At 40.9% G+C, this 27907-nt stretch overlaps 1 protein-coding gene across 1 annotated transcript; it reads right to left on the bottom strand.

Annotated features, from left to right (window-relative positions):
- Positions 1-10866: 10866 nt before the first annotated feature.
- Positions 10867-18559, bottom strand: LOC309417472 (taste receptor type 2 member 40-like; the record flags this gene model as incomplete). Its single annotated transcript, XM_082014979.1, is given in 4 exon segments — positions 10867-11085; positions 11088-11212; positions 18038-18487; positions 18490-18559. Coding segments are annotated over 4 exon segments (864 nt in total).
- Between the last annotated feature and the right edge of the window lie 9348 nt (positions 18560-27907).

Here is a 27907-nt window from a genome sequence, read left to right as displayed (position 1 = left end):
ACTGAATACTTTTGACCAACAGACATCTTTCAAGGACTTTTCTATATGTTTAATTCCTCCTTCAGTGTGATGCTTGTCATGTATGGTGTATAGTTTGGCCAAAGGTTATCGACAGACTGTTGACTACTGTGATTTTCCACCTCCAGTAGTTTGCATAGAGTTGTTTGCACAGAATACGACACTAATTGAGCTTGTGTGATATAATTACAAATGTAAAAGTAATGGCATTTTATAAAGAAAAATATGGTTTTGTCAGTAATGATTGCACAATGTAATGTCTGAGCTTCTCTAAAGTTTATGGCAAAAAATACCACTTCCTTCCGCAATGTTAGGACTTTTGTCAAGATATTTTTCTCTGTGTTGAGTGAGGAAAGTAGTACATGATTTTATTATAGTGTTACTCACCGAGATATGGGTCACATTGTACAAAAAGTGTACAAAAGGAACAGTAACTGTCAAATATAGATGTAAGCCACATGACAAGTATAGCAAGAAAAAAAAAAAGCTATCTGGTATTCATTAGAACAAGGAAAAAGAAGGAAACTGATACTTTCATAAGCGGTTGTTCATTCATAAAGAATGTACATAACTTTTTTTACCTCACCCTCCAGCACCTGCTTTTCTGTTCCTTCCCCTTTGAAGGCTCGTGCCCAGTGCTGCTGTACGTCTGTGGGTGCTCATAGCGAAATCACAGCACATTGTGCTTCAGGTTCATTTTCCGAGCACATCAAGCAGCTGTAGTGACACTGCATTGGTTTGATCTGCCTGGGCAAATCTAGAAAATATTAAACTGAGATCAAGAAACCTGGCAGTAGATGTTTTCTGTCTCTGCAGGGTCAGACCATACGTTGAAGGCTGCATTCAAAGGTAGAGAAGTACTACAGTCCCCTTTTACAGACAAAAAGTCAGGAAAAAGATTTCTAAGTTTTCCTACTGCCACTGAGTGGGAATTTGCATATAGATAACCATAAAAAAGGATTGTACACAGGCCACGGGACCATGAAAAATCTGTGACAAAGGCATACTAAAAATCTATGCCTTACCCACACGGTCATCTCTCCTCTCTGAGAAGTATCGGCCTCATTTTCAAACCACAGGCACAACCACTAAACCCACAGCACCAATCTCCACTGTGGGCAGAGTTGCAAACCTTAAATCACCTGAATGATCCTGAAAGCACATATTTAATCCTTAAAGGGCAGGGTTTCTCCACACAGGTGTTATTTATGTTTGGCTCTCAAAGGTGGGGAATGAAGGAATTAACTTGGGGGATAAAAGGGAAAAGGAGTGAATGCTCGGGATGTTACATTCGATGCCTTCATCCCCAAATCCCTAGCTATCACCTGAAAGAAATGAACTATAATTAGAGTCTGTGATGCTGTTGAGAGAGCCTGAATTTTTGAAGACTGATGTCTGTTACTTGTCTTGCTCTGTGTTCACTGAACTAAAAGCAGGCAAAATACAGATCAAGAATGGATTTTGTAATAAACTTAACAATAGAGATACTTATTTCTATTTCCTCCTTGGAGAACCTGGCAAAGAACTGATTTAAGTAGCTTCTGAAGCTAAGCAGAGTTTTGCCTTGTGAACCTGTTGTAGAGGGAGAGCAGCTGTAATTTAATGGATTAAACTTGAGCCAAGGAGGTTGCAAGCTCCAGCTTGCTGAGGGAATCTGCCCCTTAGCCACGGTGTGAGTTCGTGCTGGAGGCTGGAGCCCCTCTGCACCTCAGTGACCTGGCTTATCTATACAACGTGGAAAGCAAAGCTGTTATCTAAAAGCTCCACAGGTGTATGAGGCGATAGGAAATCTAAATTATTAACAAAACTGGGTTTGGCCAGAGATTTTCCTTATCACGTATTTCCCCTCCTGTATTTGAATATATGATAGTTGCATTTGAGTGGGGAGGTGAATAAATAAAAAAATCACTTCTTCTAGATCATAGAGTTTTGGTTTGAAGGTTCTTGGGGTTTTTAATAATTTTTCATTTTGGCCTGAAAGACAAACTGGAGTCCAGGACTTCCCTAGGGAGCTGCTACTGAGGTACATTCCTCTCCAGTTTGTTTGACATTTGTTTTTACAGTAGTCAACTTTTCACTTGGAATCCCTACTTTTCCACTCTATTTTCAGGCTGCCCTGTCACTGCTCCAGGTTTTCAAAGACCTTCTGCTTCCCAAAATTCTCTCTTGTTTTTATATTCACACATAACAGTAAAGGAGAGACTTTGCTCATAGATCACATTAACAGTGATAATTAAGAATAATTACACAATATCAGCAACATGGGAGATTCTCATTTACCCTATGGTACTAAGCCTCATCAGATTTTATGCACCCCTCTAGTGTAGTACTTTTCTTCAAGGCTATATAAAACACGTTTCTTCGCAGTTTCATGGAAAATTCTGCCCTGTTGTAGCTGACCTTAAGTTTATGGTTTCTCAGTGTCTCTTTCAGTAATAATAACAAATAACTTTTGTGGATTAACTGAAAATATAATTCAGTTGTTTTTTCCAGAATCACCAGAGAGAATTGAACTCTAAAAAATAAAACGTATATTCAGATGGAAAGAAGGAGATTTTTGTGTCTTTTTATCTCTAATCTTCCACAAATCCATTTGTATCACAGTCACTTACTCACCCTATACAATCATCTTGCAAAGCTACCTATAACTCCACTGACTAAAAGCAAAAAAAAGCTACACAAGAACCTTCCACCCCAAAATAATTCCACACAAAGTCAGACATCTTCAGAGCACAGTAGAAGTCATTAGAGAACCATGGGGAACAGGAATTTACCACCACCACCCTTAGGTACTATCATTCCATATGTTACCATGTTTTCATGTCTGATTTCCTGTCTTTGGACATCCAAAATTTTAGTTATAGAAAACAGCTGATTGAATGGAAACCTCCCAAGCTTTTCACATTTTTATTTTAAAATTTGAATCTTCTTGTGCATGTTATCATCAGAAAGTTGGCATATGAAAATATACATCCCATCGAGACTGAGAGATATAGCTGAAGAGTATAGGGGTGATTTTTGTTTGGTTTTGGTTTTGGTTTTTTTAAGCTGCTTGACATATATAAAAAATACTCAAAAGAAGTTTCTCTCTCAAGGCTCTTTGGGGACTTTGTTGAAGAGCAAAAAAATAATTGCTTATATAACAACATCACTTCATTCCAGGCATGGGCTGAAGCACACACTTATTTAACAATAAATCTGCTTCTATGAAATGTAGGTGAACAAAATAAAAATATGCAATAAAATATTCTGCAACTATAGAGCAAATTTTATGCACTCCTTTCAAACAACTTTAGAGTGGTAGATAAAAAGCTTTTTATTACCACAGGACAATGAAACACAGAGATGGTTAATGAATTATCAGAAGCCCCACAGATAAAATATCTAAACTGAGATGAACTCAAGGTATGAGTCCCTCTTGCCTTATTTACAATGCTTTTTCACAGAACCTACTAGACCTTGTGAGGATAAGAGCTAGTTTAATTCCTTTTAAATTCAGTCTGAAAAGAAGTTATTCCATAGCAACTTTTGTTGAATAATGTATTTGGATGAAGACTGCTCAGCCAGCTCTACGAATATATAATGTTTGGAACTGCATGTGAATATACATTGTAAGAAGCTCAAGTACTAGAAGTAGTTCATGGGCTGTTCAGAGCAAGCAATCAGTTATCAAGCCACATGACAGCAAAGTACGTGATCACAACATCAGTTCAATGCAAAAAGTGATTTTCTAAAGAAATCATTAAAGTTGGTTTATAGATAACTGTACTGCTTTGGCTGTCAACTTTTAAATAAGGAGCTATAATAATAATAAAAAACCCAAACCTCTGGTGGGAAAAAGTGCCTTCAGTAAACTATTTCACTCCTAATATTTTGATATGATATTTAAAAACTTAACTTTTGAAACCTCAGGAATTTTCAGCCTGCTGAGCTGAAAGCTTACAGGATACGTGGACTTCATCACCAAATTAAAAAATATAATTATTTTTAGTTAATGCCTCAGAAATAAGTGAGGAAAATATGCTGCATATTCACTAATTTTAAATTATTTGTACTTTCTGTCACTAACCTTTTCCTCAAAATATGGGTATATAAGAACAAGATCAGCACCAGAGGCTTTCCTGCTATTTGTGTTTGCCCTAATTTGTGTCACATTCTTAGAATTCACCCCTCAAAATGAGGAAGGCACTGGACAAGAATTTCCTGCACTAGGGTGACTTAAATGAAGATATGCAACACTGAATCAATGTTTTGTTTTAGATTTGTTACAAACTGAGTATAGAGCATTCAAACAAGAAGCAGTGATCCCTAAAGACAATGCAGGTAATCTTGGAGATCATCTGCTGCAGCTGGATGACAGCAACGTGATCTTAATAGAAAACTAGGAAGATACAAGGAAAGGGAAAAGGCCAGAACTTGGATGATATTCACATGTACGTGTGTCCTGGAATGGCTAGAGCTGGAGGCTTTCTCTCTCCTCCTTCTGGTAAGTTTGAGGACAGAGATAATTAACTCAGTAAATACCATCAAAATACAATGATGAAAAGCAAGAACATCCCAATGGTGCTCAGCAGAATGCTATGGAATGCTGAGAAACCTCAGCATCTGCCACCCTGAAGTCTGAGAGATGATTCATCACTGAAGTAAAAAAGTAAAAACTAAAATAAGACAAAGTATAATGAGAAGAAATGATGGAAGAGACCAGCAGTGCTCCCAGAGGCAATCTGGGGATCATCCAAGGGTTCTCAGTTTTGCTCAGAACAACAGTTTGGAGCTAGAGATGTTCACACAGGTGAAAATGCTCAAACAGAAGGTGACTGTTAAATATCTTGTCCCTTAACCTGATATGGCATGCAGGTTTTCCTCCACAGTCAGCAAGAAAAGCAAAGTATTTCTGAAAGCTTCTACAGGACCAGCCTGAAGTTTTAACCTTTTCACACTGACTCTGGAAAGAAAATCAAGTCACCTCCATGCCAATGAGATGCAGTAAGCCAAGGGACTGGGAAGAGGGAGAAATTTTAATAGTTTTCTGAGTTTTCATTCAGTTTCAAAAAGCTGAGCTCTCTTTTGAGAGAATGTGCTTCAGAGCTGATTTTTTTTGAATAATTTCACACTAGGAAGTGCCAGGCGGGAGGGGACCTAAGATTTTAGCTCTTCACAGGTTCAGGGAATTTGAGCCAAGAGATACTATATCTCAGCATAATTTCTTGCAGGGGACACTTTTGTGAAAATTTCTCCCTATTCCTCTTGCTTGAGCAGAGCCATGGCACAAGAAAAATGCACAAGCTCATGCAGATGTAAAAAAAGAATGAAAAAAGGAGACTGGCGGCAGCTGTGCTCCAAACATGACTTAAGGATGACGAAGACGTTTTTTGAGATTATGTCTTTTATCCATTCTTACTGAATTTAGCTGAGACATAGGTACCTAATTATTCAGCAGGGACAGGTATGCTGCTTTACATCTCTAATAGCACTACTTCAGATTGCTAGAGGAAACCCTGGGTATTTCAAACAGGAAAAACATAACTTGTTTCTCCACTGACACTCAAATTATACCTATATGGCGTGTTAGGGGACTGGATGTCTGTCATTTGAACACATGTATAAAATTTCATAATGCATTTCTTATGATTTACCAGTTGAGGTCAACAAATACTGATTCACAATTCCTGTTATACATATTTCTTGGGGGAATTCAGAAGTTCCTCAGAAAAAAAGTTAATTTCCTTCTGTTCTGACAGTGAGATTTATAATAGATAGACTACTGTTGCCTTCTTTAAGAGACTGAGCAAGTCTATAAATATCTACTTTTTTCCTGATGTTTTTCAGGATGCAAGTATTTCAAATCATTTTAGTCTTAAACATACATTTTATACATACAGTGTTTGAATGATCTTCCACATTCCTGTTTACATATGTGCAGCTACATTTTACTCTCTCTCTTAATTTCTTATCTTAATCCTAGGAAATGAAAATATTTGGATGGTCATCTCTTCTCTGGAAGAGAAACATTAAAAAAACAGTGTAAATATAGAAACAAACAAGAATGTTTGAGGGACTAATGGATGAGGATTAAAAACAAGGAGAGGAAGGAGAATTTAGGAACAACCTTAAAGGAGAGAGAGAAACATTAGGAAAAAAAAACAGAAAGGCAGCAGTCTGTAAAAGAAAAATGGATCAGCATGTGGGGTAAGAGAAAGCAAGTGACAGGGAAAGGACAACAAAGCAGAGTTGACTGAAGTGAGATTTGAAAGGGAAACTTCAAATATCTCAAGGTCTCAGCATGTGGGCTTTTTTTTTAAACACCTTCACAAGGAAAGGGAGGAATTTTGTTTGCAATGTTGTCATGAAAGAAAAAGTATAAATCTGCCAAAACCAATAAACTGTCATGTAATATGTCCTTATTATAATAAAATAAATATGGGAATGAACCCAGCTTGATTTCATTAATATGCATTTACAATAACAGCAACAACAGCAATAAAACCAGAGACGATTTTGAGAGGAAGTGGTAAGAAAGAAGGGTGATCAATGAAGAGTTAAAGATTTTTTTTCTAGAAAAGAAAAAAGACAGAATCCAAAAGACAGGAGAAAATAAAAGAACACATAAAGCTAGGGAAAAATTAAATGGGAAGGAGGGGGTGGAGTAGAATAAAAAATCCATTGTAATCACCTACCAATCCATTTTTTAATTTTTGAATTTGCTCATCCATCATAATCTCATCACATTATCACTTCTGAGTGTCTAAAGGCCACAAAGGGTTTAATTTCACCCCTCCACCCAACAGGCAACCGATGATAATATCAAATCATTATTCTTGTTTAGCAGTTTGCCTCTATTTTTCCTGTGATAGCAAAAAGCCTGATCTGCAGTAGAACATTCAGTGCGTGGATCCCAGTTCAGCAATATCTGCTTTTGGAAGGGTGCACCATTGCCCTGGTTTGTTTATCTGCACTGTGAAAAGAGACCAGCCAAAATAGATGTGTAACTTCTCCTCTCTCTCTTCCTTCTCAAAAGACCAAATAAATCACACTGTAACCACCATCCATACTACTGCTCTGTTTTCTGATAGGAAATTTCTGACCTCTGAAATGCTTATGAGTGTCAGGAACTCCGGTTTTAAGAGTGCTCATGCTCTTTTCCATCATACCTTGCACTATAATTGATACTCATTATGAGTACTTTGGCCAATGTGAAGTTCTTTTGAGTCATTGTAAAAGCATAGGCATTGGGAAGGAGAAATGATAGTTTGAAAATAATGAAGCATTCCGCTACAAAGTGATGTTAACATGCAGCTAATTTATTTTTTTAATATACACAAGTAGTCAAAAACAGTTGCAGATTCATTTAGAAACCAAACTTTTTTTTTTAAATGAACCTTAAGTCCCACGTTTCTATGAAGGGTTTGTCTGTTAGATTCATGAACAACATTATTTATACACTTAACTAAGCTCTAATGACCTCCCATACAGATGTCCTCAAACGAGAAACAAACAGGATAAGAAATATTGAGAGGAAGAGGGATTAGCTTTGAGAAGTATTTTGTAATATTGAAGAAACTGTCCTTGTGATATTAATGAAATGAAAGCTAAGCATTACGATAGGGAAGACAATAAATAAGTAGAGATAAAACTAATCCCAGGTTATAATCCTATTATAAACTCTTCCAGAGAGTAGAACTTTTCTCCAGACCTTGCAGGAAGGTGGGAAGTCATATTTCAAGAAAAGATAGGTACTGCGCGGCGTCTTCGCTGACAGTTTATTTTTTAGATTAACACAAATTAATCAGAATAAATTAGCACCATGGTGCTGTCAGACGCAAAGAAGGTCAAAAGCTTCATGATCACTGTTAGAAAACTGACAACAGAGAAAATTAGAGCTTTAGGGACATTTATAAGAACATCTGTTCTGGGATCCCTGGAGCTGCCTTGTGTATCTCTGCAAAGAGCTAATTAGCACCATGGAGGACACCAAAATATCAGAAAGAAAAAGGAAGACTCCATGCTTAGCAGGAGAGAGATATTAGTATTAGAGATATCAGAGTTCATATCCACCACCCAGCTGCCGATTCGGTCTGGTACAGCCTGTGATTAACCCAGGCAAAAGGAAAGACATGACAAAGCAGACCAGCAGTTGAAACCCAGAATGTCTGTGACAGCTCTCCTTTCTGATTCACGTGGTGGAAGACTGATAGGGAGAAATTTCACAACTTCATGAAGATGCTACTGAGACTGAAATCCGAAGTCTCTTAATTTCTGCACAACAAAACACTGCTTTTCCTGGAAAGAGAAGAGTGATGAATTCTGACCCAGAAAAGCAAGCACCATGGCACTAAAAAAATGAAAAGTTGGAAGAAAGGAGGCTTGGTTTTCATGTAGTCAGTATGAACAACTGCACTAATTATATTTTTTATTATCCCTACAATGATCTTGGTGCTACCATAGATAACTGGTTTTCTATGAACTGCAGACAGTATTTTCCCATTGATGTTATCTACATTTCATGTAACTTCCAAAGTTCCAGGGGAAATGTACTGGTGAACTGAGGGGTTTTTTTTCAATCACCGTCTAAACACTTCTTAGACAGTGAAATCTCAACATAAGGTGTTTTTGGGGTTTTTTTTTTTGTGCAAAAATAGTAATTGCCAAAACATTCATCAGGTTTATTTTTCTGCTTTGTGGGATAAGCTAGATATAGAAACAGGTCTGATATAATTTGGTATATGATATTTCGTTATAAAATAATAATCAGAAAGATTTTTTAAAACATATCAGATCTGGAGATAATGCAGATAATGATTTTAGGAAGGGAAATGTTGAAAGCCAAATAGCAGGGCACAATCAGAAAATAAATGGGAAGCTCTACTCTGGAAGAAAACATGAAAATAAATTGAAGCTTGAGGGAAAGATGGAAAGGGAAAGAACAAAACTAATAATTTATTTACCAATTCAGTCATTTAAAATTCTAATTTATGTACCCACCTATCCCACTCTATGCTGTGTGTAGCAAAACTTTCATCAATACAGTATAAAGACATCAAGTGCTTGAGCTTTGTCCTCCTCTCCCCTGGAAACACTAAAGGATATTTTATTAATCATTGCTCCTGCTTCACATCTCCCCCTCCTGAAGGTGAGGAGGCAGTGAAGAAGCTGAGCAGAGGTCGTTATTTCCATACTTGTCTCTGATGCCTTTCCTTCAGACTGCCATCAGAAATGCGTTTGCAAATACCTAAAGAGAACTGAGCGCATTTGGGAAATTAATTCTACCAGAGCTTACCGATCAGGTTAAAAAACCCAAACACCATTACCACCCCCCCAAAAAAAAAAACCCCACAGAGTATCCCTCATTTCTTTCAGGAGGCTTTCGTTTCATGATGTTGCCAGCTGGCAAAAGGACCAAAAGAGCTACAGCGGTGTGACTTTTCTAATCTTGGTCCATGTTGGCAGGGCAGGCAGCTGTAGAGCAGGGCTCTGCGGCGGCAGGAGCACAGCGGTTCCATCCGCTCCCCTGCAGAACTACGCAGGCAGGGCTCTCGAGGCACTTTTGGGTCCCTCGTGGTGCAGCATGCACAGCACGGGGCATTACAGTAGTCTTAGTTTTACAGTGCTCTGCACTGCTCCAAATGCTGTGTTAATATGTTAATGCTATGTTAATAAACACATCACTTCATATTAGTGCATTCATTTATGCCTCCTATTACCATATGTTTCATTGTAAACTATTTTAAGATACCAGTTAAAAAACTTATATTTGTTCTTTATCTAATATTGTTAAAAAGTGATTTCAAAGCATTTTACTGCAATGTTTCAAATCTTGAAGCGGATTCACTCCAAGACTAAGTGAATCATCCTTTTCATTTGTTTTATAGATGAGACTAAAACTCTCACCATAGTGATTTATAATCTAGCATTATCTCAATTCCTGCAGAGAGGATATATAGCGTAAAAATACTTGAGCTGAGCTGAGAATTTCAGAGTAGAATCATCTAACACACTATTTGATAAAACATGACAGGATTTGTTGAGGAACATATTTCATCAACTGCATGTGAAACTTCATGGTAATATAAAATATTGAAAGAGAACAGCCTCAGAAACAACTCACAACTACTCAAAGCAAGAGCAAATCATGTAAAAAGGCAAATTTGTGATCAGAACGGTCAACTCAACAAGAAGATTTTCTACAGTGAACAGGTAGACTTATGTACCTACATCTGTTTACATTGTAATCACCACCTTAGTGATCCAGTCTAAGAAAACAAAATGAACATAAATTATGTCTTGAACAAAAGGATCCATTTTGAAGAGGTTGTGAAGCACTAAGTCGCTATATACACACTGGAATCCTACCACAAATAAGCCTGATTCAGAATATAATTTGTTTACAATAATTGGCTGTATGTTTCCATACCTTAATTTTCCCTCAGGTTATCTTTTAGCTAGTTTTTCATGTTTAGAAGCCTGTCCTGTTTGTATGTCACAGGAACTGTGGCTTGTACAGCATGTGTTTCATCCAATTTTAAGCTTCTCAGGTGAAAGATCCTTTAGCAGAGAACTGATATTTGTGAGCTCTGTAAATTTTGTCTCTGTTTTAGCCCCATTATCTTTAATTTAAATGTATCATAAAACTGTCAATCTTAAACTGAGTATCTGAAATCACAAAGCATCCTGTACCTGATTTATTATTTAAGTGCACTGTTTCATTTCAGCACATTCTTATTCTCACTCTTTATTCAATAAGATTGAGGGAGCAAGAGTAGTGTAGGAAAAAAGGCAAACATGCATGTTATTTCTGATGTTCTGAAACGTTAAGGAGATCTAATCACAGAAAGCTCCAAAAGATGAAAGTTACTGGTTAGGAAGAAAGACAATGAAACAATAAATGCATAAAAGTCTGAATTCAAGGTCTGTTACTTGAGAGTGTTTCTCTTCAGTTAGAATATGAGGCATAGAGTCATATCTTCCATCTTCTACAAAACTGGAAAGATACAGGATCAAGAAAGAAATAATGGATTTAATGACAGTTAGGTGAACATCTACCAGTGGATTACTGAAAGTATCTACTATCTATAACATTGCATCTTCTTTGAGTGTTTCCATAAAGAAGTAATTAATAGGGCTGAGCATACCACAGATAGTATTAGAGGAAAAAAACAACCTACAAAGTAAAGAAGAAGCAGGTAGAGATGTTGTCGTGGTTTAGCCCCAGCCGGCAACTAAGCACCACGCAGCCGCTCGCTCACTCCCCCTCCCGCAGTGGGACGGGGAAGAGAATTAGGAAAAACCTCGTGGGTTGAGATAAACACGGTTTAACAGGACAGAAAGAAAGAAGGGAACAATAATGATAATACCAACAAAGGAATGTACAAGAACAAGTGAGGCCCAATACAGCAATTGCTCACCACCCCGTGATCGACAGCCCGTCCCCGAGCAGCGATTTCCGCCCCCCCGGCCAACTCCAGTTTATGTACTGGGCATGACGTCGTATGGTAGGGAATATCTCTTTGGCCAGTCTGGGTCAGCTGTCCCGGCTGTGTCCCCTCCCAGCTCCCCGTGCACCCCCAGCCTGCTCGCTGGCAGGCCAGCACAAGAAGCTGGACTGTCCTTGACGGCTCAGCAACAACCCAAAACATCAGCACATTATCAACAGTTCCTCATCCCAAATCCAAAACACAGTCTCACACTAGCTTCTGTGAGGAAAACCAGCTCTATCCTGGCTGAAACCAGGACAGTATCCACCCCTTATTCCATACCATTTACGTCATGCCCAGGTCCTATACTTTTCAATACATTCCAATTATTCATTATTACTCTTCCTGTCCTTTAATATATACACACAGATATCACTCTCTTAGTCCATGGGCCATCACTTAAAATGTCTATGGAGTTCAGTCAGTCCATGACTCTGAGCTTCATCCATCATAGCAGTCTCTCAGGGCAGGGGAGATGGTATGTGGTGTTGGATTGTCATCTGGCACGGTCCATGTCCATGATCTCCAGGTCGAAGATGTCGATCTCGAGGGATTTGTTGGGCGCAAGCTGCTGAAGCCAGTTCTGGTTTCATCACTGCTGCACGTTGCTTGGTTTCAGTGAAGCTCATTCTTCATCAGTCTGGGTGATTCTTACTATAATACCATTGATATGGTAGATAGCAGCCATAGTAGTAATGTCATTCTGAACAATTAACATAATACAATTCAAATCATTGACTGTTTTCACCCAAAATCAAGTCTCCTTGAGGTACACATCGGACTTCCCCATCCTTCCGCATTACCCACCAAGTGCACCCAGGTCCCTGGGCAAAGGCAATCCCACGAATGGGTTTGCCTTTTCCTAATGCAGGAGTAACCCAGACTGTCTTCCCCAGCATGTTTCTCACATGCACCACAGGGACTTTATCCCCTTCTACAGTACGTAGAAGTTTTGATTGGGCAGGGCCGGCTCTATTAGTAGATCCCCTAGTGTTGACTAACCAGGTGGCTTTGGCTAAATGTTTATCCCAATTTTTGAATGTCCCATCACCCATTGCTCTCAGTGTAGTCTTTAACAGTCCGTTGTATCGTTCAATTTTTCCGGAAGCTGGTGCATGATAGGGGATATGATACACCCACTCAATGCCGTGCTCTTTGGCCCAGGTGTCTATGAGGTTGTTTCGGAAATGAGTCCCATTGTCTGACTCAATTCTTTCGGGGGTGCCATGTCGCCATAAGACTTGCTTTTCAAGGCCCAGGATAGTGTTCCGGGCGGTGGCATGGGGCACAGGGTATGTTTCCAGCCATCCGGTGGTTGCTTCCACCATGGTAAGCACATAGCGCTTGCCTTGGCGAGTTTGTGGAAGTGTGATATAGTCAATCTGCCAGGCCTCCCCATATTTATATTTCAACCATCGTCCTTCATACCAGAGAGGCTTTAACCGCTTGGCTTGTTTGATCGCAGCACACGTTTCACATTCATGGATAACCTGTGCAATAGCGTCCATGGTCAGGTCCACCCCTCGATCCCGAGCCCATCTATATGTTGCATCTCTTCCCTGATGGCCTGAGGTGTCATGGGCCCACCGAGCTATAAATAATTCACCCTTATGTTGCCAGTCCAGATCCACCTGAGCCACTTCAATCTTAGCAGCCTGATCCACCTGATGGTTGTTTTGATGTTCTTCCGTGGCCCGACTCTTGGGTACGTGAGCATCTACGTGACGTACTTTTATGACAAGATTCTCTAGTCGGGCAGCAATATCTTGCCACAATTCAGCAGCCCAGATGGGCTTGCCTCTGCGTTGCCAGTTGCTCTGCTTCCATTGCTGCAGCCACCCCCATAGAGCATTTGCTACCATCCATGAGTCAGTATAAAGATAGAGTACTGGCCATTTTTCTCGTTCAGCAATATCTAAAGCCAGCTGGATGGCTTTCACCTCCGCAAACTGACTTGATTCACCTTGTCCTTCAGCCACTTCTGCAACTCGTCGTATAGGGCTCCATACAGCAGCTTTCCACCTTCGATGTTTGCCTACAATACGACAGGACCCATCAGTAAACAGGGCATATTGCCTTTCGTTCTCTGGCAGTTCATTATATGGTGGAGCCTCTTCAGCACGCGCCACCTCCTCTTCCGGTGATATTCCAAAATCTTTGCCTTCTGGCCAGTCCATGATCACTTCCAAGATTCCCGGGCGATTAAGATTTCCTATTCGAGCCCGCTGTGTAATAAGCGCAACCCACTTACTCCACGTAGCATCAGTCGCATGATGCGTAGAGGGGACCCTCCCTTTGAACATCCAGCCCAGCACCGGCAGTCGGGGTGCCAGGAGGAGCTGTGCTTCAGTACCAACCACTTCTGAGGCAGCTCGAACTCCTTCATATGCCGCCAATATCTCCTTTTCAGTTGGAGTATAGCGGGACTCAGATCCCCTATATCCTCGACTCCAAAACCCTAGAGGTCGACCTCGAGTCTCTCCTGGTGCCTTCTGCCAGAGACTCCAGGTAGGGCCATTCTCCCCGGCTGCCGTGTAGAGCACATTTTTAACATCTTGTCCTGCCCGTACTGGCCCGAGGGCTACGGCATGAACTATCTCCTGTTTGATTTGTTCGAAGGCTTGTCGTTGCTCAGGGCCCCATTTAAAATCGTTCTTCTTCCGGGTCACTTGATAAAGAGGGCTTACAATCAGACTGTAATTTGGAATATGCATTCTCCAGAAACCCACAACGCCCAGAAATGCTTGTGTTTCTTTTTTGCTAGTTGGTGGAGACATAGCTGTTATTTTGTTGATCACATCCGTTGGGATCTGTCGACGTCCATCTTGCCATTTTATTCCTAAAAACTGGATCTCTTGTGCAGGTCCCTTGACTTTACTTTGCTTTATAGCAAAACCAGCTTTCAGAAGGACTTGAATTATTTTCTTCCCTTTCTCGAAAACTTCTTCTGCTGTGTTGCCCCATACGATGATGTCATCAATGTATTGCAGATGCTCTGGAGCTTCACCCTGTTCCAGTGCAGTTTGTATCAGCCCATGGCAAATGGTAGGGCTGTGTTTCCACCCCTGGGGAAGTCGATTCCAGGTGTATTGGACACCTTTCCAAGTGAAAGCAAACTGTGGCCTGCACTCTGCCGCCAAAGGGATCGAGAAAAACGCGTTAGCAATATCAATGGTGGCGTACCACTTGGCTGCCTTTGACTCCAGTTCATATTGAAGTTCTAGCATGTCCGGCACGGCAGCGCTCAGTGGCGGCGTGACTTCATTCAGGCCACGATAGTCTACTGTCAGTCTCCACTCTCCATTAGACTTTCGCACTGGCCATATGGGGCTGTTGAAGGGTGAGTGAGTCTTGCTGATCACTCCTTGGCTCTCCAGCCGACGAATCAGCTCATGGATGGGGATCAGGGAGTCTCTGTTGGTGCGATATTGCCGCCGGTGCACTGTTGTGGTAGCGATCGGCACCTGTTGTTCTTTGACCCTGAGCAACCCCACCACAGAAGGGTCCTCTGAGAGACCAGGCAAGGTGGACAGCTGTTTAATTTCTTCCGTCTCCAAGGCAGCTATACCAAAAGCCCACCGGTACCCTTTTGGGTCCTTGAAATACCCTCTGCTGAGGTAGTCTATGCCCAGGATGCACGGAGCCTCCGGGCCAGTCACAATGGGGTGCTTCTGCCACTCATTCCCAGTTAGGCTCACTTCAGCCTCCAGTACAGTCAGCTGTTGGGATCCCCCTGTCACTCCAGAAATACAGATGGGTTCTGCCCCTATATGGCTTGATGGCATCAGGGTACATTGTGCACCGGTGTCCACTAAAGCCTTATATTCCTGTGGGTCTGATGTGCCAGGCCATCTAATCCACACAGTCCAATAAACTCGGTTGTCCCTCTCCTCCGCCTGGCTGGAGGCAGGGCCCCTCTAATCCTGCTCATAGTACTCGTTACCCACTTCTTGTAAATAGGAATCAGAAGTCCCTTCAAGAGGATCAGAGGTGAGATCAGCTCTTCTATTCTTTCTGGGAAGCTGCCCACTGGAAAGTGGAGCGACGATTTTCCTCGAGGAACCTGAACCCCCTTTTGTAATTGTTTTTCCTTGCAGCTCGCGTACTCGTGCCTCTAGGGTCGAGGTAGGTTTTCCATCCCACCTCCTCATGTCCTCTCCATAGTCACGCAATTGAAACCACAGGGTGGCTCGTGGTGTGTATCCTCTATATCTTCTCTCTTGAACAGAAGAGCGCTTACTCCTAATGGCTGAGACACTGGTCCGTATGGGTGGAGGGTAGGGCATATCCTCTTTGAATTGCCGGAACTCTCGGGACAGTTTCTCTATAGCAGAGACGCAGGCCCGTAGGGAGGAAGAGAGACTTTCTTCGTATTGCCGGAGTTGGCCAGCCAATTCATCCACCGTTGGTCTCTCTCCGTCCTTCCAGGCCATTACTGCTAATGAGTTGGCATATGATGATGGTGCACTCCGTACAAACTTCCGCCACATAGGTTGCGTGCAATTGACTTCATCTGGATCTTTGGATGATTGTCCATTGTCCAAGTCACCATAAATCACTTCCAGCACCGCTAGCTCCCTCAGGTACTGGATACCTTTCTCCATGGTGGTCCACTTGCCTGGGTGACATAGAACATCTTCCTTGAAGGGATACCTTTCCTTCACACCCGACAGGAGTCGTCTCCAGAGGCTGAGGACTTGTGCACCTTTTCCAATTGTTTTGTCAATGCCCCCTTCCCTAGAAAGGGATCCCAGCTGCTTGGCTTCCCTACCCTCTAATTCCAGGCTACTGGCCCCATTATCCCAGCATCGGAGCAGCCAGGTGACAATGTGCTCACCTGGACGACGGCTGAAATCCTTTCGCATATCTCGCAATTCACTCAGGGATAGAGATCGGGTAGTTACCGTCTCTTTTATAAGTTCTTCCTCTTCCTCCTCTTCAAGCGATGACTCGCTCTCTTCCCTCTTCCGTGCTTGTGATGGCCCTGCTTCAGAGCACTCTGCCTCCTCACTCTCTTCCTCTGGCTCCTTCTTAGCAGGATCTTCCTCCTCCCTTACTAAACGAGCTGACTTCCGCTTCCAAGATTTCTTCTTTTGTACAGGGGCAACTGATACCGGGATGGGCTGGTTCTCTGGTTCAGCTGCAACAGTCTGAGTAGCTACAGTGCCCGCCGTGGGGGTTGGAGTAGTGACAGTGCCTGCTACAGACGTTGGAGTAGTCACAGTGCCTGCCACATTGCCATCAGACCCAGAGAGCCCCTCTCCCCTTTGCATAGTGTTAAATAGGGTTCGGTAGGCATGGGCCAGGCCCCAGCACATGGCAATGATTTGTGTCTCCTTGGAGCTGCCAGGCTGACAGCATACTTCTTCCAGATATTCTGCTAGTTTATCAGGATTCTGCACTTGTTCGGGAGTGAAGCTCCAAAACACCGGAGGTGCCCACTGCCCCAGGCATTTGCCCATGCTGTTCCACACGCCCTGCCATTCATAACTATCCAGCCTTGGGGCAGATCTCCGGGTGATATTCTTAAATTGCTTGCTAACCTTAGACAAAACTGAAACCATGTTCCCCAGAAGTAGCAATAGAGGTATTTTAACCAGCCAAGGGTGTTCAAAATACTGAAAAATTATTGTGATGAAGGAGGAAATGTTATGATAGAGGGTATCAAAGGTACCATTCTGCATTTCCTCCATAAAAAACCTTTCAGAGGCAGAAGTATAATTGCTAATCGTCTCCACAAGACTGTAGCCAAAATACAGTAACGGCTTTAGTACAGAGCTCAGATGATACCACATTAAGCTCAAGGTCAGTGCTCTAAAAACAAAATTCACAGGCGAGACATTACTAATCATTGCAGAGTACAGCAGCCCGCAGAAACCAACACCGATCCTTAACATGTACAGCAAAGACGAGAGCATGATGCAAATCAAACTGATATTGTGACCTGCAACCGTTATTATCTCAAGCCTCGGGCCCCACGTTGGGCGCCAAAAAGGACTGTCGTGGTTTAGCCCCAGCCGGCAACTAAGCACCACGCAGCCGCTCGCTCACTCCCCCTCCCGCAGTGGGACGGGGAAGAGAATTAGGAAAAACCTCGTGGGTTGAGATAAACACGGTTTAACAGGACAGAAAGAAAGAAGGGAACAATAATGATAATACCAACAAAGGAATGTACAAGAACAAGTGAGGCCCAATACAGCAATTGCTCACCACCCCGTGATCGACAGCCCGTCCCCGAGCAGCGATTTCCGCCCCCCCGGCCAACTCCAGTTTATGTACTGGGCATGACGTCGTATGGTAGGGAATATCTCTTTGGCCAGTCTGGGTCAGCTGTCCCGGCTGTGTCCCCTCCCAGCTCCCCGTGCACCCCCAGCCTGCTCGCTGGCAGGCCAGCACAAGAAGCTGGACTGTCCTTGACGGCTCAGCAACAACCCAAAACATCAGCACATTATCAACAGTTCCTCATCCCAAATCCAAAACACAGTCTCACACTAGCTTCTGTGAGGAAAACCAGCTCTATCCTGGCTGAAACCAGGACAGATGTGAACTGTCCCAGCCAGTGATATGTGCTGTGTTATTTCCTCCAGAGTACCCTGTTGAGCTGCAGAGGTAAGTGCTGGGTGTAATCCATAGAAAAGGAAGAGAAGTCACAGAAGAGATCACCAGGGATCCTAGAAGCAGCCATGGGACCATCCCAGTTATTCTGAGCTTGACTTGCAGCAACAGCCATTGTCTGACATTGATTATTTTTACACAGTAGAGTACATAGGGCCAGGTACTGAACCACAAACTGGCATGGTTTATGAACATCCATACAGCACCAAAAATTTTGTACACGGAAGTCAACTTAAAGTCATCCGCAAAGTAGAGACAATGAATGTGCCTCAATATAGTCACCTGCACGATAAATCTTGATGTGCTCAGAAAGATGAGGATCACATTGGCAGAAGAATTTTTTTTCCTTTTGATCCAGTTAATGATATTAACAGCTGTAATCTATTTCCAGTAACTCCAAAAACAACTTCAATAGCTACAATAGTTTTTGAAATTAAAAGACTTGGTGGCAACATCTTGCTGCTTTGGTCACCTGTGCCTGATTAGATTGTGGAGCTGTGCAAGAAGTTGAGCAGACTTGATGGTATCTGACTATCCCCAGCTCCAGACTGCTCACCTTATATCTAGGAAAAAAAAGACATCTGGAAATGATAGTGGAAAATGGTTGTTGATGTTCTTCCCAAATGTGAAAATCAGAGAAGAATTTAATAATCAAATCTAACCTTTTAAGTTAGAAACTCTTGGGGAGGAGTGGCTGGAGAGCTGCCAGTCAGAAAAGGACCTGGGGGTGCTGGTTGACAGCCGGCTGAACATGAGCCGGCAGTGTGCCCAGGTGGCCAAGAAGGCCAACAGCGTCCTGGCCTGTATCAGGAATAGTGTGGCCAGCAGGAGTAGGGAAGTGATCGTGCCCCTGTACTCAGCGCTGGTGAGGCCACACCTTGAATCCTGTGTTCAGCGTTGGGCCCCTCACTACAAGAAAGGACATTGAGGTGCTGGAGCGTGTCCAGAGAAGGGCAACAAAGCTGGTGAGGGGTCTGGAGCACAAGTCTTATGAGGAGCGGCTGAGGGAACTGGGGTTGTTCAGTCTGGAGAAGAGGAGGCTGAGGGGAGACCTCATCGCTCTCTACAACTACCTGAAAGGGGGTTGTGGTGAGGTGGTGTTGGTCTCTTCTCCCAAGTAACTAGTGATAGGACAGGAGGAAATGGCCTCAAGTTGTGCCAGGGGAGGTTTAGACTAGATATTAGAAAAAATGTCTTTACAGCGAGAGTGGTCAAGCATTGGAACAGGCTTCCCAGGGAGGTGGTGGAGTCACCATCCCTGGGAGTGTTCAGAAAATGCGTGGACGTGGAGCTTCAGGACATGGTTTAGTGGGCATGGTGGTGTTGGGTTGATGATTGGACTTGATGATCTTGAAGGTCTTTTCCAACCTTAATGATTCTGTAATTCTGTGATTTTACATGCATAAGATTTGCCTATGCTTTTCCCTAGGGATGTGGGATAGCCAGCTGTATTAACCTCCCCATAGTTTGTCCAATTGTTTATATTCCTACCTAGAATGAAAGAAACCTCTGTGGCTCTCTGGTCACAACTGTAACGATGTGGAAGGAGATGCATTATGCAACCCAGCACAGGCAGAAGCATATGTCAAGAGGCAAGAAGAGGTCCTATGTTGTAACTGTTATCTTTCATACTGCTTCAAAGGTGTATCAGTTATAACCACACCAAGTATTTACAGCCATTTTAACATAAAGAATATTGTACAGCCTCCAGCCTTATTTTGGGGGAGCACTCTTGACAACAAAGATGTATTTACACAAGGTTTACTATTCCATACGGCTGCCCACTTCTTATATATTAGCCCTTGTATTGGTCACATACTTGGGATCAAAATATGACAGTGACAAGTTGTATGATGAGCAGTGATGACAGGCTAGTGAAGCAGAGCAGCCTATCTAGCAGAACACTGTTAGAAGCCCCACCTTCTCCAGCTGCTTTCACTGTCCTGGCCTCTGTCTCACCTGCATGCCCCAGAGAAGTTTCTTCCTTCTAGTCCGGCAGATCTAGACCTGTTCTGCTTTAAGGAGTGAAAGTCTGTCATCCATCTACATACTTATGTCAGCTTTGGTGCGATGTTGTAATGAGCATGGCAGTCCAGGACAGTGGGTGATGCCCATTAGTCTGCATTCTGTATTAGTGCTTCTTTATTAAGAAATACGTCTGGATTTAGAGAGCAAGTTTTCTTCATCTTTTCAACCCCATGCCCATGAATCCAATCTGTGAATACTGTATTGGCACATTAATATTGTCAATATATTCTTTCTTGAATTAGAGAAATATGAAACAAAAAGTGAAGACTTTGACAACAAGGTAAGAAGCAGATCATTTGTCCAGTGGAAAAATCTGGAAGTTCTTTGGCAGTAAAATATTTATTGTTTTTGTGGGAAAGTTTACATATACCTCTGGAGTCCATTTCTCAAGAGTAATGACTCAAAGTAAAAGGTAGACTAAGCCTCTATTCTGAATATGGTAAAAACTGCCAACTGGATTTACTGTTTACAATTACATCCAAGCCTCAAGGTTTTGTTGAGCCATTCAGAAAAGAAACAGCTAATTTAAATTGGTATAAGTACATTTCTTCATTACCTTATTGAAATGAAGGTAATGTAAATGAATACAAATGAAATGAAGAGGTGGATTTAAAATCTCCCGAGCTTTTGTTTCTGTCGATACTTCATTAATATTAAACTTACATTTCAGTTTAGGTCCTAGTAATCTCAAAGCCTAGGAACTCTTTTTTCTTAAAAAGGGGACATACTTTCTTCATCACAACAATGCGCATTAAAAAAAAAAAATTGAGACACATGTACAAAATACTGTATATCAGTTCCAGATTTTAAAATTCCAAAGGGAAAAAACAAACAAACAAATCTAAACCAAGAATACATTGGCATGTTTACTTTTTCTATCATGTTCTTTACAAAAAATACATGAAATAGTGGAAAAGTCACATCTTACTAAGGAAAAAATGAGAAAGGAAGTGTAACCCAATGCCTACCATGTGTTTTAAAGTCACATACATAAGGCTTCCTGTACACAGAACATGCATTACATAATTACAATAGTCAGTTACCTCAGAAATGTCGTCGTTAAGTTACTCAAGGGAACATTTTTATGCACTTATAAAAAACAACACTGCAATTATAAAGTAGAAAAAACAACAGAAGAGACAATCTAGAAAAAATGCATGACTAAAATGAATTCTCAGCTGTTCCAACAAGCAGTTAGAAAATTCTATTGTAGCTTCATATGCACCATCAAAAAAGAGAGTTTTAAAGAAAACCATGTCTAATCTTTACCTACGCATTTAATTTTCCTCTAAGCAAGGCCAAAAATTGGAACAACTACTTGGGACACAAAGAAACATTACTTTCTTGAGGAGTCACAGAATCACAGAATCACTAAGGTTGGAAAGGACCTTCAAGATCATCAAGTCCAACCGTTAACCCAACACCACCATGTCCCCTAACCCATGTCCCGAAGCGCCACGCCCACACATTTTTTGAACACTTCCAGTGATGGTGACTCCACCACCTCCCTGGGCAGCCTGTTCCAATGCTTGACCACTCTCTCAGTGAAGAAATTTTTCCTAATGTCCAATCCCACCAGCTCCTTGAAAAAGAAGCCATTACACAACTATGCACTTTAGTAATATTTAAGTCTTCATGACTCAGGTAAAAGAAACAGCCTGTCCCTCAGTGCTCTGTCAGTGACCTATATCTAATACACTCTGCTCCCAGGAATTGTTTCTAAATAAATATTTTCTCTTGCTTTGTCTTCTAGTAGCTTAAGAGGTTTTGGATGGAATGTACTGGTGCTATAATCTTCAGGGGTTCTCCAGAGGATAAAGAGTCCGCTCACGGATGCTGGTGACACATACCTATAAGCACCGAGATACCGAAGGCCAGTTTATGGGTAACAGCAACCAGGACTTGACCATACCTGACGCTGGCTCCAGACAGTGATCATCTTGTCCACTGGAGATCACCATAGTCTTATCTCCTAGTATGCAGCTTCTTGAATTCTCTTGCTCCCTTTCTTGTCCTTTCCTAACTTCACAGAATCCTGGAATTTCATTTTGGGATTATACTCAGAGAGAAAAATCTTGGAAGAATTTCAACTTTTTACCCACGCCCTACTGATATTATAGTTTTGTGTTTGACAAGTGTTAACCATTTGCTGACTGCTAGTGTGTTATTCCACCACAACTACATTAGAGCACTTTGCAGAACAGTCCAAGAACTCAAGAATTAATATTATCATGATGATAAATATTCAATTTCCTAATGAAAGGAGACAAGGACATAAGAATAGCTTATTATTGTTTGCTCATAATGTGTGATGGGAAAAAATAAAGAAAAATGTTTTATTTTGAGTTGGAGGAAGGACACTGCTTTCCGGGCAAACATAATAAGTTTAATTCCAGTGGAGTTAGTGTCTACAAGAGCCTTGTGACATTTGTTCACCTCTACGTCATGAGCTCCTTAGCAAATAAGCTTTTTACAGCCCACAGTAACGGATGTATCTGAGCACTGGCATAAGACAGTGAAGTACTACTACTACCACTAAGATCCTTATAGTAAAATAATTAAATAAAACAAAGCATGGGAGAATACTTCTTGTGTAAGATGCAGAAACAGGCCTACAAAACTTACAAAGAAAATTGTGTAGGAGAGCCACCAACATCTAGGTTTAAGGAACATGTCCAGAAGCAGCATTCTCGTCTCTATTACTGGCTGTTTGCATCCGTGACACTTTCCAAAATGGTTTATCAAGTATTCTTCACATATTTGACAAGATATAGAAGGCTTGTGAACCTTAATAAAACACCCTGTATCTGGTAAACAGCAATAAATTATGCTGCCATTTAAACACATTCCTGACTTTGGACATCAAGGAATAATATTGCAAAATATCTCATAAATGTGTGTGAAAAGGTGATAATCTATTTTACCATTAATTTGCAAGTTGTCATGTTGCTGTCATTGTTGTACTGGAGATAATGTACTGTTAATTTCAGTACAACACGAGTCCATTTTTTTTTCAGAAAGACATTGTCAAAATGGAAGACCTGTCAGACACAACTAATGGAAAGAGTCCTCTGAAATATTTGCAAGAGCTCAAGAAGATCAAACAATGTAACACAGATGAAAAGGAAGATGTAACTACAATTTTAAGGAAATAAGAATGCACGTACACCCCAAATGGAAAGAGCAGGTGATCGCAACAAACTAATGATGATCATCAGTTCCTCCTTGGCCATCAACAAAGAATTAAATATTCATTAACTCAAGACAGTATTTGTAAAGATGAGTTTATTGTTTATACCGTACAAAGTATGAAAGGAACGGTATTCACTTTCCAAGTAATAGTTGGATGCTACTTGCACCACTTCCTTTTTCTCCTTTCATTCCCCTCTAGTTTATGTTCTCCATTGCCTGAGGACCACCTTCACTACATTGGAGATTGATATAATTCCCTCACAAATCCACTTTTCCACAGAGCCTTACCAAAACCTTGCCCCATATCAGTTTAAGAGACCAGAAGATTGCTCATCTTTCCCCTACCTAAATTAAATTCATGAAGGAACTAACTTCTCACCTCTGCTTATGCCTTCCACACTCCAGATAAAGGGCTATTCGAAGCTTTCTCTACTGTCCTTAGACATGAATATACTGTTAGCTGGACGAACAATAAAGCCTTTTGTTTCCATCTCCATATCAACATTGTGAATTATCACTATCTGCAGCCATAATAACCTCCTTATCTGATCTTTGTTACCATGACTGGAAGAGCTCCTCTGGGCTGAGTTAGTTTCATTGTGTATTGCACAGCATCAGTCAGAAAGCTTAATAAGTTATAAGTTGTAATAAACACTGCTCTTCAGGGAAAGCTTTTCAATGAAAGCATATTGACGCTCAGTTTTCTGTTTCAATAGCATGTGTATTTTTCTTGCCCTTGTTAAAATAAGTAAAGACTTTTAAGCATGACTGAATAATTTATACTTCTAAGTTTGCCATTTTCATGGAGGTTTCCCTTGCACTCAGCTGAAGACTTGCAAAAATTTCAGTGATCATACACAACACCTAGAAGAAAAAGCTCTAATTACATCAGTCAGAGCAACAGTCCTTGGTAACCTACATTGCCCCGGGGACAGGATGACATTTTATGCTTTGAAAAACCCAGTGTTGAATCACCAGGAGGACTGCAAATTAAATGTTTTTTCTTGTTAAGCAAGGGAAGAAAGGGTGGGGAAAACCCAATGATGTCAGGAAGTTCATAGAAAAAGCAAATCATAAGGAAGCTAAGGTGTGTTCAATATTTCCCTTTTTAGGCTACCGGCATTAAATTTAAATGTCTGAATCACAGGATACAACAAAAAAAGGTGCGTGTATAGGAATAGGCAAGCCCCAAACTGTTTTTCAAAGATGTAGTAAACCCAATTTTAGCACATGAGTTCTGAGAAGATCAGACATCTCAAGAAACAACTTTGCAGTCCATTCAGGGATTTGCAGACCTGTAACTGCTCCTTGTCTCACATGCATCGACAGGTTTTCACAGTGACAGGATTCACCTTGCCATGACTCTTACTGCTTGTCACAAACACTTTGGAAGACTTCTTCTGCATACCGTAGTGTCACTAGACTTTAAAATAACCACTGACTGGTATCTACTTTCCAGGAAGATACTACTGATGTTGGTTGGTAGACCTTCCCTGATCATGCTATTTCCTCCTATTCAGAGAGTCACTACCTCCAAAGGAATGGAGTTCTTTACTGAGTCAGATTGCTCAACAATCACACTTTCTATAAAATATGATAAAAGAAAAAGAATGCATTTGGTTTACTCTATTAAGGAAAGGTTAAAATATTACATTAAAATGAGATACAAAGTTGCAAAATTATAGAATAATTATCAAGCTTGTGTTTGACAATATACTCTCCTTGATTGGTTCAACTCCTCAATGGATTTAGGAGATTTTCCTTTCTTCTTTCTCCTCCTCCAGGGATGCATTATCCTAAAGTCTGTCTGGCTACTCTGTTAAAACTGGAATTACTTTTCATGTGTTTCTGAACAAGCCCAAATGGTTAGAAAACTGCTACTCACGTCTCTTTCCTCAAACCATAGCTGCAAGAACAGCTCTCTTATTTTCCATGTCCATTACGTTTTATGGTTAGTGGATTCCTTTCCACCCAGCTGGATGCACAAATTTGTCAAAGACTACAGTGAAACTTCATGCAAAGTGGTCATTACACTAGGCTCAGCACTTACAATTTGTAAGTTCAAATTCAGCCAGAGAATAAATACATCTTTCCAAAACAGGTGCCAGTCTTGTACATTGGAGCACATTTTCTGAGTCACCTTCCCTTACTCTATCTTGTGTTAGATTTCAGATGTCCTGCCATCACCAGCAGTTATTCATTTTATGACCCCTGTTTGGAAATACCATTCTTAAAAGTTGTCCTTATTCATGACACCTTTTTTACCATACACCTGATGTTAAGACTGCTTATAGACTACCAAGATTTAAAGATAAGCACAATCCTTATGATGTTTTTTTATTATGAGTTGAGCTATTTTACCTAATCACAGTCCATGCAGATCAAGTGCATGAAACAAAACTCATGTCTTCACTTTTCCTACCACTCCAACTCGTTTCCTTCACTGTCCATTCCCAAATAATGAAAAAAAGCACTCAGAAGTGATTGCAATAAAAATAATGCCATTGAAAAGAAGATACATATGTAGTGCTAAAAAATACTTTCAGCTTCTTACACTGCAGTTATGGACTGAAGAAAGGAGGCATGTTGAACAGTTAAATCACCTTCTAAAATGCCAAAAAAAAAAAAAAAGAATACATGTAATTTTCTTAAGTGTACTCTTTATTGTGGGAAAAGTGAACACTGAACTGGGTTAATAACTACCACTATGGTAGGACTGAATTTCAATGTGTATGTCTACATATGCCTAAATACTTAATTCCCTAAATCATAGAATCATTTAGGTTGGAAAAGACTTCTAAATCATCGAGTCCGACCATAAACCTAACACTGCCAAGTACCATTAAATGTTGACGGCTACAATTGTGCTATTGTCTACTGTCTCATAGCAGACAAAGATCTGGTCAGCCTAGTCACTGGAGCCTGTAGAGAAATTCAGTTCACCTAAAGCAGGCACCTAAAGGCAGATCAGCAGAGACCTTCCGTGCAGTCTATTAACTGTTGTGACTAAAGGCAGAAGAAATGTCTGCTGCCTCCAATGGCCCCCAGGGATATCCAAGACATCTGTACAGTGCAGGCAGATACACCACAAGGCTTCACAAAGATCCATCTCTTTTTGCTTCAGCAGCTGGAAGCGACAGTGGCACAGGGTGTTTTCATACGTAGACATTTAAACTAACTCCTGCTCTGAGACTAAAGGCCACTGGCTGAGTTGACCTCCAGAAGCTGCCAGATCTCTGTCAAGTTCTGAGATGTGTCTGCCAGCTCTCTACTGATGTCTAGAAATACCTGTGGCTGATGGCACTAGATTGCTATATTTGGCCAGTGAAGGAAACCCCAATGCCCAGAAACAAATCACATTCATTTTGTTATTGGATATACTTGAACCCCAGATGGACTCAGGAACCAGGAATTAGAATAGTTACCAAAATGAAAAAAATAAAATCCACTCTTAGGTAAAATATATTAAATAATGTATCCAAGAAACAAAGCCTATCCATAACCTGGGGTCAATGTTTTTTTTTTTCTTCTTCCTTTCTTTTTCATAATACTGGATTTTAAACGTTTAATATATACATGTTGATATTAGAAAGTTGTCCTCAGTTTCCAAATGCATCTGGAATACAAATTTACCTCATCTCAATATTTTTTAATGCTATGTGAAGTAGTTTCATTTAAACTGCTTTATACATCATTTTCCATTTTAAACAATAGTCTTTGCAACCATTTTAGGAACATTCCTGTACTCTTTGTAAGCAATAATTGAAATTTAGCAAAGAGAAATCTCTATGTTTCCTGTTGCAATGAAGCTAATCAGATGGAAGCATTAGGTGAAAAAATCTTTATGTGGTGATATCGTTAAAGACAGTTACATCAGGATGCTGCATAGGCAACCTGAAATAAATATTTTTTTAATTATAAAATGTTAAGTGCTTATTTTTACCAACTCTATACCTTTAATGTAAATACACCTTTTAATGGATCTGAGTATTAAGACTATGATACCATTTGGAGGCCATCATCACTTCAGCACCATTAGCAAACAGCCACACACTGATACGATGCTGGATTCACTTGTGTTCATATAACCAGTGTGCCATTTTAACAGCCGACTGCAAATCAAATCCCTTTGTCAATACCCTACACCACCTGTGATGCAAATTTAAATGAATCCTGCTTTTCATTGCTTACTTACACGTTTTGAGTAATATAAGTGACACATGTCACAGCAAATCCTACTCGCCGTGGAAGTCAGCAATATTTCTGGCACTGCCTCTAGGAGAGAGAAATGTTTTCCAACCAGAAGGATTCACACTGGAGTCTCTCCTTCTACACCTTCGTAGCCAGTATGAGGAAAGCAGAAGTTTGTATTCTGATAAACTTTTTTTGGTGAGTACCATTAAGTTACAGCTTCGGTACGACACTGAATTTGTGTTCACTTGGTTTTTATAGTTCAGGTTCCCAGATGGAAATAAATTAATAAATAATCTTCCGTTCAATCTCTTATTTATTTTGCAGTACATGTCACATTCGTGTGAGCATCGCTTGGGGTAGCACAGTACAATGAAATCCATTACCGATAT

Source organism: Phaethon aethereus (genome assembly GCF_964289735.1).
Source record: "Phaethon aethereus genome assembly, chromosome: 1".
NCBI lineage: Eukaryota > Metazoa > Chordata > Aves > Phaethontiformes > Phaethontidae > Phaethon > Phaethon aethereus.
Note: the sequence above shows the minus strand (reverse complement) of the source record. Positions and strands in the feature narration are given on the sequence as shown.